The 16,317-nt window shown below is 38.5% G+C and overlaps 1 protein-coding gene across 6 annotated transcripts in view; it reads right to left on the reverse strand.

Moving 5' to 3' along the window:
• The window catches only part of ELMO1 (engulfment and cell motility 1), a 303,596-nt gene that overhangs the window by 174,330 nt on the left and 112,949 nt on the right, over window positions 1–16,317 (reverse strand). For all 6 annotated transcript variants that reach the window (XM_041466533.1, XM_041466532.1, XM_041466536.1 and 3 more), the window contains 4 exons: window positions 15,512–15,590; window positions 11,810–11,860; window positions 10,257–10,379; window positions 8,823–8,954 (listed from right to left, as the gene is read on the reverse strand). In XM_041466533.1, coding sequence (XP_041322467.1) covers window positions 8,823–8,954; window positions 10,257–10,379; window positions 11,810–11,860; window positions 15,512–15,590 — 385 coding nt within the window. The remainder of the gene's footprint in view (window positions 1–8,822; window positions 8,955–10,256; window positions 10,380–11,809; window positions 11,861–15,511; window positions 15,591–16,317) is intronic.

Below are 16,317 nucleotides of genomic sequence, written 5' to 3' on the forward strand. Positions count from 1 at the left end.
AGGAGTGGAGTGGAAAGAGAGGGTAAGTAGAAGGGTATGGAGAATAGTGAGAGTTAAGTGTCGAAGTCAGGAATTTGTGAGTGAAAAGGCTTAGAAGAAGTGCAGGAGGGCTAGGGCAGAAAGCAAGATGATGCACACAATAAAATTCACAAGCATTTCAAACATTCACATCAGCTTAGATGTTTTCACTGTTTTAAGGTCAGTATTACTTGAGGTCCTGGGCTGTTATTCCCAGTGATTATATCTTGTTCTTGTGATACTCCAGTACACAGCAAGAGGATTACACAGGTAAATGTTACTCTGTGAAAATAGAAATTACAGAACTCATCCTCAAGACGTGCTTTGTCTCAAACACTTCCAAATAAGTGTTTATGAATATAAATACAGCAATATCAAACTTCAACTCTGTCTTTTTACTTAAAAGATTATCGAATACTGACAGTGACAGTCACTATTACAACTACACTCTTTCTTAACACCAAGAAATAAATATGTATCATTAGTTTTCATCTTCCAAAACTACCTGGAAGAATAAATCAGTAATGGCTTATTTATAAGAAAGCTACCAAAAGATTTTCAAAACAAAATGACAGGAGAATGAAGCTCACAAACGGCGGAGAAGAGCAACCTCTGGTGGCCGTGAAGGTAAAAACGAGAGAAGAAATCCTATGCACAGTCCTGTCTTATCCCACTGGTCCAACATTAGGGAAATTTCAGTGGCAAAGGGCATAATGTTGTTTGTTTTCTTTACCTGGACATACCATCTGCAAATGTAACTCTGCTAAATAAAAGGATACTCGAATCTTAAGGAAACTACATATTACAACAAAAGGAGAGGAGAAGAAGAACCTCCTTTCTGGCAAAGTGCTGTAAGACATGCATTTTGCTGTGCTGAAAGGTGCTTAATTATTAGCTGCCACTACTAAATGACAAAGGGTTTTACTTTAGAAGGAGCCATATTTACATAAAAAATATGGCAGCTAACCTGAAGGTCTGGCACTGCATGTATGAATAGCTCAGCAAAACAAAATCTTTTCAGAGTTGGGTGTTTTCTACAGCAACAAGTGATTTCACAAGTTTTGAAATAGTAGATAGAGAGAGAAGGTTGTAGGAATAGAAAGCGTGGAGGAGGATGGAAAACTACTAATAGCTTCAGCTTTCAGTAGTACAGAAAATCTGTCATCTATGCTGTCCTACTGTTAAGCCCGTGATAAATCTTATCAATCTAAAATTTAAAAAGGATCAGGTCTAAATTTTAAAAGGACCAGATCTAGTTTGGCACATATGCACATGTTCTAAAAATGTTCCTCTGCCACTGCCAAAACCAACAGGAAAATATAAATGTAAGGATTCAATGCATTTATTATAGTTGAAAAGCTTTCCCAAATGATAAAAACCTACAATCACCTCAGAGTATCATCTACCAAAGGAAATAACAGGGAGATGAGAACTAAATAGCTGCAGTTGACCTCTCAGAATCTTTGTAATGAGTTTTTCTGCATTTTAGACCAGTTCCAGATTTCAGTCTCAAATAATGAAATCTCAGCTCCCTGTTCAGGGCTTTCACAGTCCTATAACTCATAACATTGTAAGACTTCAAATATTCAGGCCTTCCTTTGTTTTAGGAAGGAAAAGGATGAACATCCTCAGGTCTTCAACAAGAATAGCTAAGTAAATGCATCACATGGTGTTTGCTTCTGTCCATCTCCCTCTTACCCACTCTCCTAGGAAAGTTTTATCCTCCCTAGCCAGGCCAAGTGGTACCATTAATCCAGATGACCAGCTGGAACAAGGGGGCTTCAGAGATCCAGCTGACATTAGTAACTCCATAGAATCTAAGGACTATTAGTACTCCTGCAGGGTTTGGCATCCCAACTCCATCCCAGTCTTGCCCTGTGTTAACTTTTTAGAGCCCAACTCAATCTACTGTTTAAGTGACTACCACTCATCCCCACCATGCAAATTACCTAGAATTGTGCACTGCTATTTCCTTGCATGACTTCACTTTGACTCTTTATTTTCTGCCTGTCAATAGCAAAGGGTGAATGACCATCACAAAACAACTTAATTCTTTATCTACTCTCTTTCTATCACTGCAAATCTGAACTATATTTGAATACACACACATCATCGCCAGTAAACCTGTGACTCAAATCTTCAGTCAAATAATTTATCATGAATGGTAGGCTGCAATATATCAACAGTTGAAGTTAAATTGTTCAAAACTAGGTTGCAACTATTTCACGGCCTAGAATGACAAGCAAGAGGTAGCAATCTATCTCTAGAAAAACAAAATAATTGAACAGTGGTTGAACAACTCGAGTCAGAACCCCACACTTTATGGCAACAAAAAAAAAAAAAAAAACAAAAAAAAAAAAAAAAAAAAAAAACAAACAAAAAAAACCAAAAACAAACAAAAAAAAAACCAAAACAAAACAAAAAAAAGGCATTTTCCCTATAGATCAGTTAAGAGGTGGGGTCATTGTGCTGGCTGTTATTACAATGGCCAACACTTCTTATTTCTAGATGCTGTTCCCAGTTTTTAATGTCTTGGACAACATTTATTAGGCAAGTGAAATTTTCACATTGAGACAAAGATTAATATTTGGTCCATGTGCCTAAACCTAGTCCATCCATTTCTGAAAATAAAACACAGGAGAAATGCAACTTGTGTCTGTCTTTAGAAAATCCTGACAACTTTCAGGGCAAAAGTTGGAAATGGCTGAGCAGGCTTCATACTGATGGAGGAACAAATGATGAGAGGAAGAGGTGGAGAGAGGGACATTAGGGAAAATCCAGAGGAGAACCACCTCACAAGGAGGGAGTGAGGATGTAAAAAAGGAAATTCAGGGAGAATGAATGAATGAATGAATGAATGAATGAATGAATGAATGAATCATGAGTGATCAGACATGCTGGAAGGAGATAGATCCATCTGGATATCAAAATAGAACAAAGAGCCCAAGGGGATTGGGAACTCAAAACCAAAGACTTGGGAAAGAAAATGAGAAAGGTCAGAGAAGCTAAGAAGTTGGAAAGTAAGGCATGACAGCACAGGAAACCTCCAAACTACCAAAATTCAGTGAATAAACCCAGAAACAGCCTGAAGACAGCAAAATACAGAAAGGAGGTGTGGTGTGTCAGCCTTGGCCAGCAGCCATGCACACACCCAGCTGCTCACCTACTCCCCTCTTCAACAGACCAAGGGCAGGAAAAGGATGGAAAAGCTCACTGGCCAAGATAAGGATGGAGACTGCTCCATCATGGGCAAAATAGACCTGACTTCTGTAAAGTCAATTCAATTTGCTGCCAATTAAAACAGATTTGAAAAGTGAAAACAGACACTAAAACAACACCTTTCCCCCATGTTTTCCCAAAGCTTAAACTTAATTTTTCACTCTCAAATCCTGGGGCAGGGGTGGAACACTGATAATGTCATGAAAATGAGAGAGGGGAAAAAGAAGCTCCCAAGTGGGCACACGGAAATTACACACACCAGAGCTCTACTAGGTAGGTTGAAGAGGACAGCAATTAAAGGCTGGAGTCATTTGAGTTCATGCCTCTTGTAGGTAATACAAGGTATTAATTATATTTTCCAAATTATTTGTGCAGTCACCTCCTTTCCGCAGAGTCAAGGGACTCCATCTGGGGAATATATCAGGATGTCAAGGAGGTTACTGTGGACAGTCAGCTAATGAACTATTCCAAGAGACAATGAGAAGCACCACAGAAGAACATAGGAGAACACTGTTAGTTCTTATCTTCAAAGTACTACTTGGATACTGTGCTGTACAACAAGGGATTTTTGAAAAAGATAAAGATAAAAGACCTAAGATAAAGTAGATTAAAGATAAGTAGCTTAAGATAAAACTAAGTAGCTGCTCATCTGGGACATGAAGAAGAGAAAAAAACACAAGCCTGAAAGAAATCTCAGAAGCTCCTCAGGTTTATATTTTGCCTAAGACATGCTTTAGCTAACTCTCTAACTGTTAGCTAACTGTTTCTGAAGCTTCTTTCCAAAACTTTTTGGGCAAATCTTCCACATTATCTGTGCTGGTGCTGCTTTTCCTCATATTAGAAAGTTTTTGCAAAGTCTAACAAATCAACTATGTGGCAGTATTAGATGAATAATAATCCATCTAATTATTCATGTCTTACTTCAGACTGCTCTAAGCAACCTTGGTTGTTGGTGTTTGTTTTTTTTTTTTCCTTTCACACAGTCCTCACATGCTTCATTTCCTGGACCCACCATTGTGAAATATACAAACATTTTCATAATGAATTCAAGTCCATCTTTAAAGTTGTGGCAAATTTTGTCCCTATAATTCCAGTTAAAAATCTCTCCTATAAAGGAATTGACATCACTGCCCTATACCTAACACATGGCTCCCTCCCTCTCAGCATTGGCACACACACTTGAGATTTCCACAGCATTTAGGCTGATTGGCTAAAAGGCAATCTTTTTAAGTCAATGTCTCTTTTAAGACATCTCCCTCATCACTGCAGGAGCCTCACCCTCTGCACACAACCTGCATTCAGTCAGTCCACAAGACACTGCAGAGTTTATTGAAATAATATAATGTTCTGTATGATGTCTAAGAAATGCAAAAAATGGCCTCAACAGTTCATATGTTCTGAAAATATCTTTCCAGATAAATCCTAGCTTAGCAGTCAACTTTTTTTGTGTCTACATTACACAGTCTCTTTTATCTTTTCCCACAGACAAGATACTTGTCTGCAGATGAAATTCTTGCCAGGAGTCCTAAATGAGCACCATTGCTCTTTGTATGACTACATAAAATGACATAATTTCTGTTTCTGTAATCCAAAAGGTCATCTAATTTGTGAATGACATGGTGATTCTTCCATCACTGCTTCACCTATATGTTTCATCAGATTTCTTCAGCATGTGTTAATTTTTTTAGGCCACCACCACAAATATCCCGAAAGTCAAGCCCATGCCTGACTTTTACAGAACATCCCACCATTCTCAATTTCCCTTTAAATTGTCACTTTCTATCAAACAGTTCCTTACTGATTGCATATCTCCTTCATTAATCCACATTTAATTTTGCTACATTAGCAAATTCCATTATAGCACGGCAAAATTATGAAATCACTCACTTTTCATGTTGGATTTTTTTCATTTATACAAACTATTTATATTCAATTGAATAAAATCAAAACAAAACAAAACAAAAAAACCAAACAAACAAAAATCCTCAGAAGCTCTACACACTGAAAACTTGAGAAAAATTGTTCTAGGATGAGATTGAGTTGTTTTTTCCAATATGTTAAGTTTCTTATCATTTGTTCAGAGCTGCCTGTAAACAAACATTCATTACAACATCTCAATGACAGTAGTGCTGTTTAAAGAATTATGATAAAAATATACAGGATTATGAGGGTTTTTTGTATTATTGTATTTTTGTATTATTTTCCACCTCAATTATAGGAATTAAACTTACTCAAATACAAGGGGGGGGAGGTATTCAAGCTATTTAATTCGCAATTGACTCAGAAAATAATAAATAATTCAGTAGGGTGGAGTGTATCCCAGATCTCCTAATTGGATAATTTTTGTTGCATTCATCAGCATTTTAATAAATCTCAAACTGTCTCATCTGAAAATCTCTCTACTTGGTCATCACAACCATCTGGTGAGGTCCTGTGGTTGCTTTAGCTGAATGTAGGTTTCTACGTATGCAGTTTTACAAATTACATTGTAAGCTTCTGAAACCATGTCTCGACTTTGTCTCTTTCTGACATTACATTTGTAGTGGGGTAAGGCTTTTTGATGTGGCTGAGAAAAAATAAACAGAATTCTTGCATTTCCCATACAGAAGGAGAACAAGCAGTCCAGGAACAACTTAATAGCCTGACATGGTTTTACTCTCTCCCTTGAAATGAATATTTAATCAGGTCAAGAAATTGGCTTCCTGACCATCAGCACCAGTGGAATGATGACAGCATTCAAAGTCAGACTCTTGTTTGGCAGGTTTCTTGTGCCTCACAGCTGAAGCAGAGGGGAGACAAACCTCACACTGTTCAGATCCTAATCAGTTTGTTAATGTAACCCTCTACCTGCAGCTGATGAAAGCACTGAAGACGTTCCATTGAAAATAAGCAGATGGGATGAAGGCAGCTGGGAGTCAGAACACTGCCCATGTATGAGGCTGAGGATGAGCAGCCAGGTTTCACAAGGGGTCCTGCTCCCTTTCCCAGCCCTGTGAGGAAGGTAATACTGCTCTTCAGCTGCTAAAGAATTGTACCTGCAGTGTCACCTGGACTCTTAGCTCAAAGTGAAGCTTCTGTAGAAAAGTAGAATAACTCTCCTCAGAGTTCACTGTTGACATTTTTATTATTTGTACTTTGCCTCATCATGCTGCTAATAGAATAACCTGTCTCCCATTAGGGCTCTTGCTATGGTGCTGCTTTCACAGCTTACTTTCACATACTGCTTCTTATCTACCACTATGCTTCCCTACATTTTCTTCACTGCTTTAATCCCAGTTGCCATTCCCTCCTAAACTTTGCTCACCATCCCCTTTTGAAAGGCTATCAAAATCAAACTGTAAACAGTGCTGCAGTTACCCTTGACAACTGCCAGTTTTCAGTAGGCTTCCCAATGAACAGCTCAAATGGGAATAATGAAGCTGAAGGATGAGTCAACAAAAAAAAAAAACAAAAAAAAAAAAAAAACCCTCACACTGAGCTTCAAAGGCTCCTTCAAAGCACAAGTTTTGCTATCATGCTTGCAACCCCAAAATGCCAAGTTCCTCTCTTCCTGTCTATTTACTTGATTACTCCTTACAGATACAACAGCACTGACCCAGTGGTAATTTTTTCCTCATTCATCAGTAATGAAAACAGCTATCAGAACACAGAAAACCTCTACCCAGTTCCTTTGTGGTTTTGGGAGAATTGAGCCCTATGCCACAGAGCTGGGCAGAGCACTCGAATTGCACAGAAAGCTGCAGTTTGCACCAAGAGTGCTGAAAACCTCTCAGTCTGTAACTGCGGCTACTGTACAATATTCAGTGTATATCTGCTAGGCCAATGGGACAGTAATGAATCACAGGAGATAATGAAACATACCATTTTACCCAAGGAGAAAGAAAACTGCATACTAACCTAGAGTAAGTAATAAATCAAGATACTCACAATACGTGTGCACACTCAGTTTCCAGAGGGGGAAAATTACACATTATTAGTTAATATAAATGTGTGCAACAGTTTAGCCAGATTGTGCTCTGCTCCCCAACAGGATTTTGTTGGCAAGCCTAGAACTCCAATTCATCTGATTAAGTCAGGGTAGAAGAGATTCTGCATCCCCTACTCACAGACTGAAATACTTTAAGCAAACAAAACACAAGGTCCTATAAGTGAGTCCATAGAGTCACACCTCAGATTTATTGTGCTCATAAGTCCATATTATTGCTAAAAAACTACAGGACTTTACAGTGCTCTCACAGATCCATTAGGCATTATCCAAGATATCATTAAAAGTTAGATTCTAATGGTGACATGTCATGCAATACTACATTCTTAAACTTCAGGTAGTTATTTCTTCCAGCTAGAATCATGGAATTGTTTAGGTTGGAAAAGACCTCTGAGATAATTGATTCCAACTGTGCTATGATCACCACTAATCTATACCCCTAAGAGCCACATCCACACATCTTTTAAACACCTCCAGGGTCCATGACTCAACTACTTCCTTGGGCAGCCTTCTCCAGTGCTTGACAACTCTTTCCATGAAGAAATTTTATGGAATATCCAATCTAAAACTATCTTGTCCTGTAACTTGTTACCTGGGAGAAGAGACTGACCCCCATAGGGCTACTACACTCCTTCCATGGAGTTGTAGGGAGCAATGAGATCTCCCTTGAGCCTGCTTTTCTCCAGGCTAAACACCCCCAGCTACCTCAGCTGCTCCTCATCAGCCTTGTGCTCCAGACCCTTCCACAGCTCTGCTGCTTTCTCTGGACAAATTCCAGCACCTCAGTCTCTTTCTTACAGAACACAGTACCCAAGATGTGGCCCCACCAATGCTGAGTACAGGGGACAATCACTGCGCTGGTCCTGCTGGCCACACTATTGCTGATCCAGGCCAGGATGCCATTGGCCTTCTTGGCCATCTGGGCACATGCAGGCTCACGTTCAGCCAGCTGTTGTCCAACACCCCCAGGTTCTTTTCCTCTGAGCAGCTTTCCAGACACACTTCCTCAGGTATGGATTATTGAACAGGGTTGCAGAACCCAGCACTTTTACTTAACCTCACACAGTTGGCCTCAATTATCCTCACACACTCTCCTCACATGTTTCCTCTCTGCTGTATCATATTTCCAGCTGACAGCTGGTACATTCAAAATGCCCTATGAGAACAAGGGTTAGAGATCTTGAGACTTGTCCCAGATGCTTGCAGAATATTTTGCCTGCTTCTTTATCCTGGTTGGATGGCCTATAACAGACTCACACCATGAAATCTGCCTCACTGACGTTCTTCCCGGTCCTTACCCATAAACACTCAATCCTATTGTCACCATTACCAAGCTCAGGGCAGTCAAAATACATGGCTACTCTACTACCTCTACTTCCTTGCCTATTCCTGTGTAAAGAATTTATAGCCTCCATTCCAGCACCCTGGCTTCTGATAAAGCTGTTACTTGGAGTTAGCAGGGTTTCTGGGGAAGGGGAGGAAAGTTATTCCCTTTTAGGAAATAGACAGAAGACCAAGTAAGAGAAGAGACTAATGAAAAGATGTACTATAAAGGATGCAGGCACCCACTTTCAGTGGGCTATCACACAAAAATACTCACAATAAATCCAAGTTTTTTATAGTCTCGAGTGTACATAGATTTCCGTTTCTCCATACTGCCACTGCTATTGTTAGGTTCAGATTCAGCATCAAATGCAATTCTTCTGAGTTCAAATATGATATCCCGCTGAGCCTATGTCAAAACAAGGTTAAAAAAATATGTTAAAATAACTGATCTCTCACTTAATTAAACAATTCCACTAAAGGTGTTTCAAAACACAGTATTCCTGCCCACTGCCCAAAGTTTGTTTGTCTAAATTCCCTACTTCATACTTGGAGAGACAGTCAGCAAGAATGACCTCGTGGTTCCCGTATTTGAAAGTCCTCACATTTATGAGATTCACACATGGGTACTTAAGTGTTGACTTCCAGAAACGGGACACATGTTAGCAAGGCCTCTGACTACACAATTTTAACCACAGAAGCCAAGAGATCACACACATTTCAAATTAAGCTGGTACTTACGCACCTTGCTGGATGAACACTAAATGACTCAGCACTCTGCATTCATTTTGGTAACTATCCAGGCAAGAGAGGAATTACTGCAGCTGGAAATGTCTCAAGACAGTGATAACCACCCTACCAGCAATATTAACAACACTGTGTTAGTCACTTTCTATGGAGATATGCACTAATTGACTGCATGTACATTCCCAAGAGTCAAACTTTTCCATCTCAAACTTAGAAAGCATAAAATCCTACAGCATGATGTTACTTATGTTTACAACTATCTCACTCTCCCATCTTCTCTTCCCCAAATTATTAGCAAGTCTTAAGATAACTTCAGCTTAAAAACGAAATCAGGTTCCTCCTTGTACAGGGCCTAAATGAAGGCCACAAAAATAAAAAAACCAAAACAAATCATCCCTATGGCCCATTGACCCTATATGTAAATGTCTTGAATATCTTAGCGGAGTGTCACTTTTTGCACAATGAACAACATCAAAGTCAATGTCTGCACACAGTGAGCAATAAACAAATGAAGTACTTTATAGGTTGCCAGTAACAAAACCAGGGTTTATTGTTACACAATTTAACTTCAGCTCTAGCACGCCAGATAATTTTCATGCAAACATTTAATTTAGTACTACAGAAGTACTTTTAGGAAGGACCATGCACCTCTAGTGCTTTGGAGAAGGGCACAAAGGAAACAAATGTTGGACAGAGAGTTTCTGCTCGGGGAGACAGAAAATTCAGTTCATGGAACTACTTGCTAAGGAGAATTGCCTGGCCATTTTGTACTTTTGCATAAGGAATGAAATATGTAGTGCATCTTATTACAACCAAAAAAGATAACCCAATTTCACAGACAGAGAAAATTAATGACTTAAGTAAATGTTCCTAGCAAGTGTTTTTTTCCTCCAGGAAGAGCTTTAAGTAAATCAGTGAGAAGTTGCTGTCTTCCTGCTAAGACCAGATCATGCCAGATGCTTACTTGATCTTGTGGATCCATTTTTGTCATCATTCTGTCTTCCAGAAGATTAAAGGTAAGTACTTGCAGAACATATAGCTGGTGTGCCATTTCATTATTGATGGCCCTCTGTGCCCTGATAACATGCTGCAGAGAAAGAGAGACAGGCTTTGGTGAAACAGAAAATTGCAGTGCGTGCAGTCAGGGGTTTCCATTCCTAAGTATGTGTTTGCTATGCAATAGTGTATCTACACTTCAGAAATTAAAAAAAAAAAAACAAACCCAAACAGCCAAAAAAACCCCAATTGCAAACACAAACCCGCCTCCACCCCTGAAAATTAAACCAGGACTAGTGCTACTGATAGAGATACTGTTTAAATAACTTAAGGAGACAGGACTTTGCACTAGATAGGGTCTGTACATATACTGAGAAGTAGTATTAAAAAAAATAGTGCTGAGAATTCACTTCAAAGAAAAAATAATTCCATCCCAAGAGCTTTAGAGCTCTGTAATTTATTTCTTTTTTTCCCAAGAGATTATATTAAGAAAATATTTAAGAGAGTAGCTGTCTGAGCAGAAGAGTATTCAGGCTGCAAACACACCCAGAGAACACAGTGAATAGAATAGCAGGGTTCAATAGGGAGTCAGCATCACACCACAATCCTGCCTCTACTAGACAACTCCAATCTGTATGAGGAAGACTACTTAGAAATACATTAGTTTATGATGCCCTATACATGCAGAATTATCCCGTTCAGAAAGCAAACACAAAACTGATGGACAATTTAAAATCCCTGGTGTGCCAAAAAACACCCAATAGTTTTACATGGGAAACAGACCCAGGCCTCTAAACACAGGACATAAGGAAAGAGTCATCAAGTGGGAGCTAGATACATCAACAGATGTTGTACAGTTCCAGAGAATAAAAGAATCCGTCTGCCAAAAGACGTGTGAGCATTTTATGACAATAAATAAATAATTATTATCCTTATGATTGTTCCAAATTTTTAAAGAACTCAACCAGTGTAAAAACAGGCCTTCTGGGGGTTTTATATGCACCAGTGAAATTATGATAGGAAACGAGAAAGTGTGAGGGGTTGTTTGTTGTTTGGTTGATTTTACACTCACTACAGAGAAAGGTTTTCCCTCATTCCATTGAAGATGCAATCTACTCAAACGTCAAAGGCAAAATCCCTGATTTTCCATGATAGAAGATGCAGGTCTTCGATATTATATCAATTAACTATTTCATTAGCTTTAATTCATGCTTCTTGTGGGCAAGTCATGATGAATTGTGACAATCAAGACAGAATAATCAAAAGAACCAAAAAACACAGGGGTATTTAATACTGTATTTTCATGAAGAAACCACAATTTCTGACTGGGAAAATAACCCTTCCAAAAAGCAGTTTTGAACACATTCAACCACCATTCAAACCTTATCTTCTATATTACAAGGCTTCAAAACATATCAAAATACAAAGGCAATTAAAATGCATTAAGACCTATGAACACCAAAAATTGAGTCACCTTTTCTCTCTCCTACTCAACAGTAACTTTGACAACCATATACTTACAGTTAAGATGATGGAACGAAGCTGCTTTTGTGCCAAAATGTTTGCCATTTCCTGATTTAGTTAAAAAAAAAAAAAAAAAAAAAAAAAAAAGTTAAAAAAATATCCAGAAGCAAGTATTTTAATGTCATAGCTAGAAAAACACACTGGCTTAAAAGGTCTTACATTTCTGCATTGTTACTTTCAAATGAAAGGAAGCAGCATATCAGCATTATTTGGGGGATCACAGAGTCAAAATACCATGAGAAGAGAGATCAAGATAGTTAAAAGTACATCACCAAAGCTGAGGGCTTTGGTGATCCAAAACCCATGGTGAAAGACCTCAGAAGAGACCTCTGTGGGTTCAAGAGAGTATTTACATGCTTGTTCAAGCACAACCTTCCCCCATAAACAATACAGAAGAAAGCATGGACTGGAAGGCAGCCAGGACTTTAAAACAAGATGTCAAATAAAATGCTTATTTACTTTGATATTTCAGCTGTTTTAAAATCAAGTGCTCTAACTTCCATTCAATAAATCAGCCTACAACTCAGTACTGTTTCATTATAATAAATTATAATTCTCCCCTCTATTTTAGTAGCAATGTTCACATTGTTCCACTCTTTTGTTTTAAATTAACTTGTCTGTCTGAAATCACTGTCGAGGTGAATATGCTTTTCCTTCAACTCTTAAGCAGCTGATCCCAACTGTCCCTGCTGCAAACTGTCCTACAATGCATAGGAGGGAATATTTTACACTTACCAAGCATAAGAGTGTAATCTTAACCATGCCTACAAGAGCATGCCCTATTTTTAGGTTCCATGAGCTTTTCCATCAATATAGAAATGTGTGTATGTGTATTTGTGTGTGTATGAGAGATATGCTTGCATATGCAGTGCATTCCTGCTGAACTTTGTGAGAGCTGAAGACTAATGTAGAATAAATACTAGTCACTTTTATATATAAAAAATCCCCTAGAAAACAGAAAAATGGAGACAGTAACATTAAATATATGAAGGATAGATGACTAAAACACATCTGCAGAAACAGTGTAAATAAAGCAAATGTTAGGTGAGAACTTGCTCAGAAAAAGAAAATAATTCTTATTGTGAGATGGGAGGCAGTCAGAGATGCTGAACTCTTTTATTTGTACCAGGTAAAGGGTGCTGCAACAGAACACAGCAATGATAAAGAAGGAACAAGGGACCAAAGACAAGGGAAACTCAGCTTCAGTTTTTAAGCCTTTTCTGGCTGCGCAGGATTCGATTGCACATAGCAGCAAAGGAGCAAAGGAATGGATGATATAGATGGCTCCATCTCTTCCAGAAATGTGCAACTGAACTGTAGGGGGAGTGCCAGGCACATGATATACTTCAATGTTGCTTGGAACAGACTGGCTGGATTTTTGTCAAACTATGTACCCACTGCCAAAAGATTAACAGGTACAGAATACAAGACGGTACTTCTGCATTCAATGCAAAGAAAATAATAAAAAGGAAACTCTTCCAATTACTTTTTAGATTATCAAATTGTTACTTCTTTCTTATAGCTATCATTTAAAAAGCTGTTATCAAGATACTGGGTTTTTTCTCAGTGGACTAAAACTGATTGAAGCAACAAGCATTCAAAAAACCAATTATTGCATCAAAATTAACTTTGTCTCCAAAAAGGCTATATTAGCAGTTAATAAGCTAATAAGCTGGGACCATACTTCTGATACAAGTATGGTCCCAGCTGATGAGAACAAGAATTATCTGACCAAATTTGCCATCTCATTTCCCATAGCAATGTCTCTGCAAAAAATGCAGACAAGTGCGAAAGAAGTGTTTCAAATATTCACAGTATCATTTCAATGCTCAAACTCTCAGTTCTTTCTGAATAGACTTTTTTATTTTCTTTTTTTATTAATAACCTAGATTTCTCTAGATTATTTGGTCCTTGACAGGGGCAGAAGAAGCAAAGCAACTAGGGAGTCCTCATTAAAAAGAAAAATTTTGGACTTTATGGGTTTTGCATTAGAGGAAAAAAAAGTGAGGGGAAATAATTCAGACAGCAGTGCTAATTTAAATCCCTTCCTTAATTGCAGAGCAGCCATCCACATCATGACTGTAAGTCAGCAGCAGAGAGGGTGCCAAAGTTCCCAGAGTCATATGAGTTTTGGTGCAGCTTCTCACTTCTAACTATGTTAAGTAGTGAGTGCTGAACATTAACTTTTGAGTGCCCATCATCAGATAATTGCATGAGACTTCATCACCTCGGTTCATTGTCTTAGAAAGACAGAGTTCAGTAAGTGCCATCTGTTAATGCTATTTCGAAGGCAATGGACACCTACCTTCTCTATTGTATGGTTTACTAATTAACCACAAGATAGACATAAAGAGAAACAGAACACATTCTGACTGCATATTCTCGGTTATTAAAGACTGAGGAAAAATTTCTGCAAGTGTCAGAGCTATTATCCTTCAAAGCCAAAGCAGATCATTATCTCCTGATGATCATAAACTCCATGACTAACAGTTTTGTGTCACAGCAGCAGGTACTACAGGTGAAGTCTGTCTGGCTCACTGCCAGCCTCACGGTGGTTGCACTGTTGGCAAGATACAGTTTTGCTTGATGGCAGTACTAAGTCTTATCTACATCTGCCACTGTTCCTCCACTTCAAATAGGACAAGGCATACTTTTCACAGAAACACAGCAGCAACTATTCACAAATGCAAAAAAGCAAAATATTTGTTTTTTCTTACAAGGATAAATTTATGCCAAAATTGAAAGAAAAGTTTTTATTCTAATTTTTGCTCATTAGGTGCATTCTTGCCTTACTTACAGAAGACTGTATCGGAGGAAGAAGGAAAAAAGAGAGGGATGAGACGTGGAAGAGCCTTTTTTTCCTAACTAAACCATGGCTACATTTTTCCCTCTTTGCAATGTTAAAAATATTTTTAAGGACAAGAAACAAAACCCAATATCAACCAGACACCCCTGAAAAACCCTCATTAGGGCTTGGATGTTTGTTTAAACAGTGACCAACATTTTAAAATGTAAATAAATCTAAGGAAAGTCCTTGTCAGAATGGATCAGCAACTCTTAGTGAACTTGTTCTGGACAGTAACAGTATGTCACCACAAGAATTATCATCACAGTCCCTGGTGACAGAAATGTTAAATAAATAAATGCCTAAATCTGTTTTGACACGGGCTAGTAACTTCATAAACATGGATAAAACTTCACTATTTCATAACACTTCACATTCTATCCCCATTTAACATCAAGTAGCAATCTTGAAATATTTCCTGATATCTGGCACTAAAATAGCACACTATAAAAGCCATGAAATGCTTACATGGAAAGATATTTTTGTTTTCAAAAGAAACACACTTTTTAATAAAAAATCTGGGGGGAAAACATTCTACCAAAAAACAGCCTGGGTTTACAAGCTGTGCTGGCAGAGAGTTCAGTACAATAAATACTAAAGTCAGCCACAGTCAATATGGTTCATATGAGGTCACAGGGAACTACAAAAGCATGGAAGAATGCCTAATCCCTCCTAATACTGGTGCAAGATGGGGGTAGTTCCATTAAAATGAATTATATCCCAGCGCAAAAAAACAGAACTAGTTTCAGTTTGAATTGAGTGCAGGAGAAGTGTGATGGGACAACTGCAGGTATGAATATATGAAACACTTTTTCTCCTACAGATGCTTAGGTATACAACCCCCATCAACTTACCTGCCTCTTGTCATCAGGTGCTTTAAGGAAGAGTGCATTTATTACCGCAATGGTGTACGTCTGGATTTCTTGGTCTGTCCTGTTTGGAACAATGTTGTAAACGTAAGAGAAGAACACAAATGCACGTGAGCTGCAGAAACTGATCTTCCCGCTGCATTTCTGCAGGTAGAAGTGGAGGAGCTGTTTGAGCTTCACGTTAACCATGGTTGCGCTTCACGTCAGGTAACTAAGGTTGGTCATGACCAGGCTTTCTCCATTATTGAGACAGAGATGATGTCCCAAAGGGAGACTCAGAATTCAAAAAAGGTGGAATGAACTACTCCTTGAACTGCCAGTGACCCTCCACTGATCATAGCAAGTGTCTGACAACCGGTTTTCGTCAGGTGCACAACAGCTGCAGATAGGAAGAAGAATCTTCCCTAAAGGCTTCTGGAAATGAAGCTGCTGGTATTAAAGCTTTTCAGGTGCATTGAAAATGTCCCAAGTGGGAGACAAGCATAACCATGCACAGTACATTACTCTATGCTACAAGAGACAGCTTCCATCCATTTAAGCACTTTACATTACTATTTAAGAGAAAGCACTTCCCTTTTCAAATATACATTCAGTGAAAGTTGAGCAATTTTGGTCTTACACATTTCCCAGAGTCTGGCAAGCAAAACAACCCCATCTGTATGCTAATTAAGCATTTAATTACTACAGGGTGCTCTTCTCATCATTCCCCACTTCCAACTACATAGGTAGCTTATAGAAAAACAGCCCTAAAAGCTAACTACCAGGCAACTCCAGAAAGATTGTTACCAGTT

The sequence above is a fragment of the Pyrgilauda ruficollis genome, unplaced genomic scaffold (genome assembly GCF_017590135.1).
Source record: "Pyrgilauda ruficollis isolate IOZ18807 unplaced genomic scaffold, ASM1759013v1 scaffold2, whole genome shotgun sequence".
NCBI classification, from domain to species: domain Eukaryota; kingdom Metazoa; phylum Chordata; class Aves; order Passeriformes; family Passeridae; genus Pyrgilauda; species Pyrgilauda ruficollis.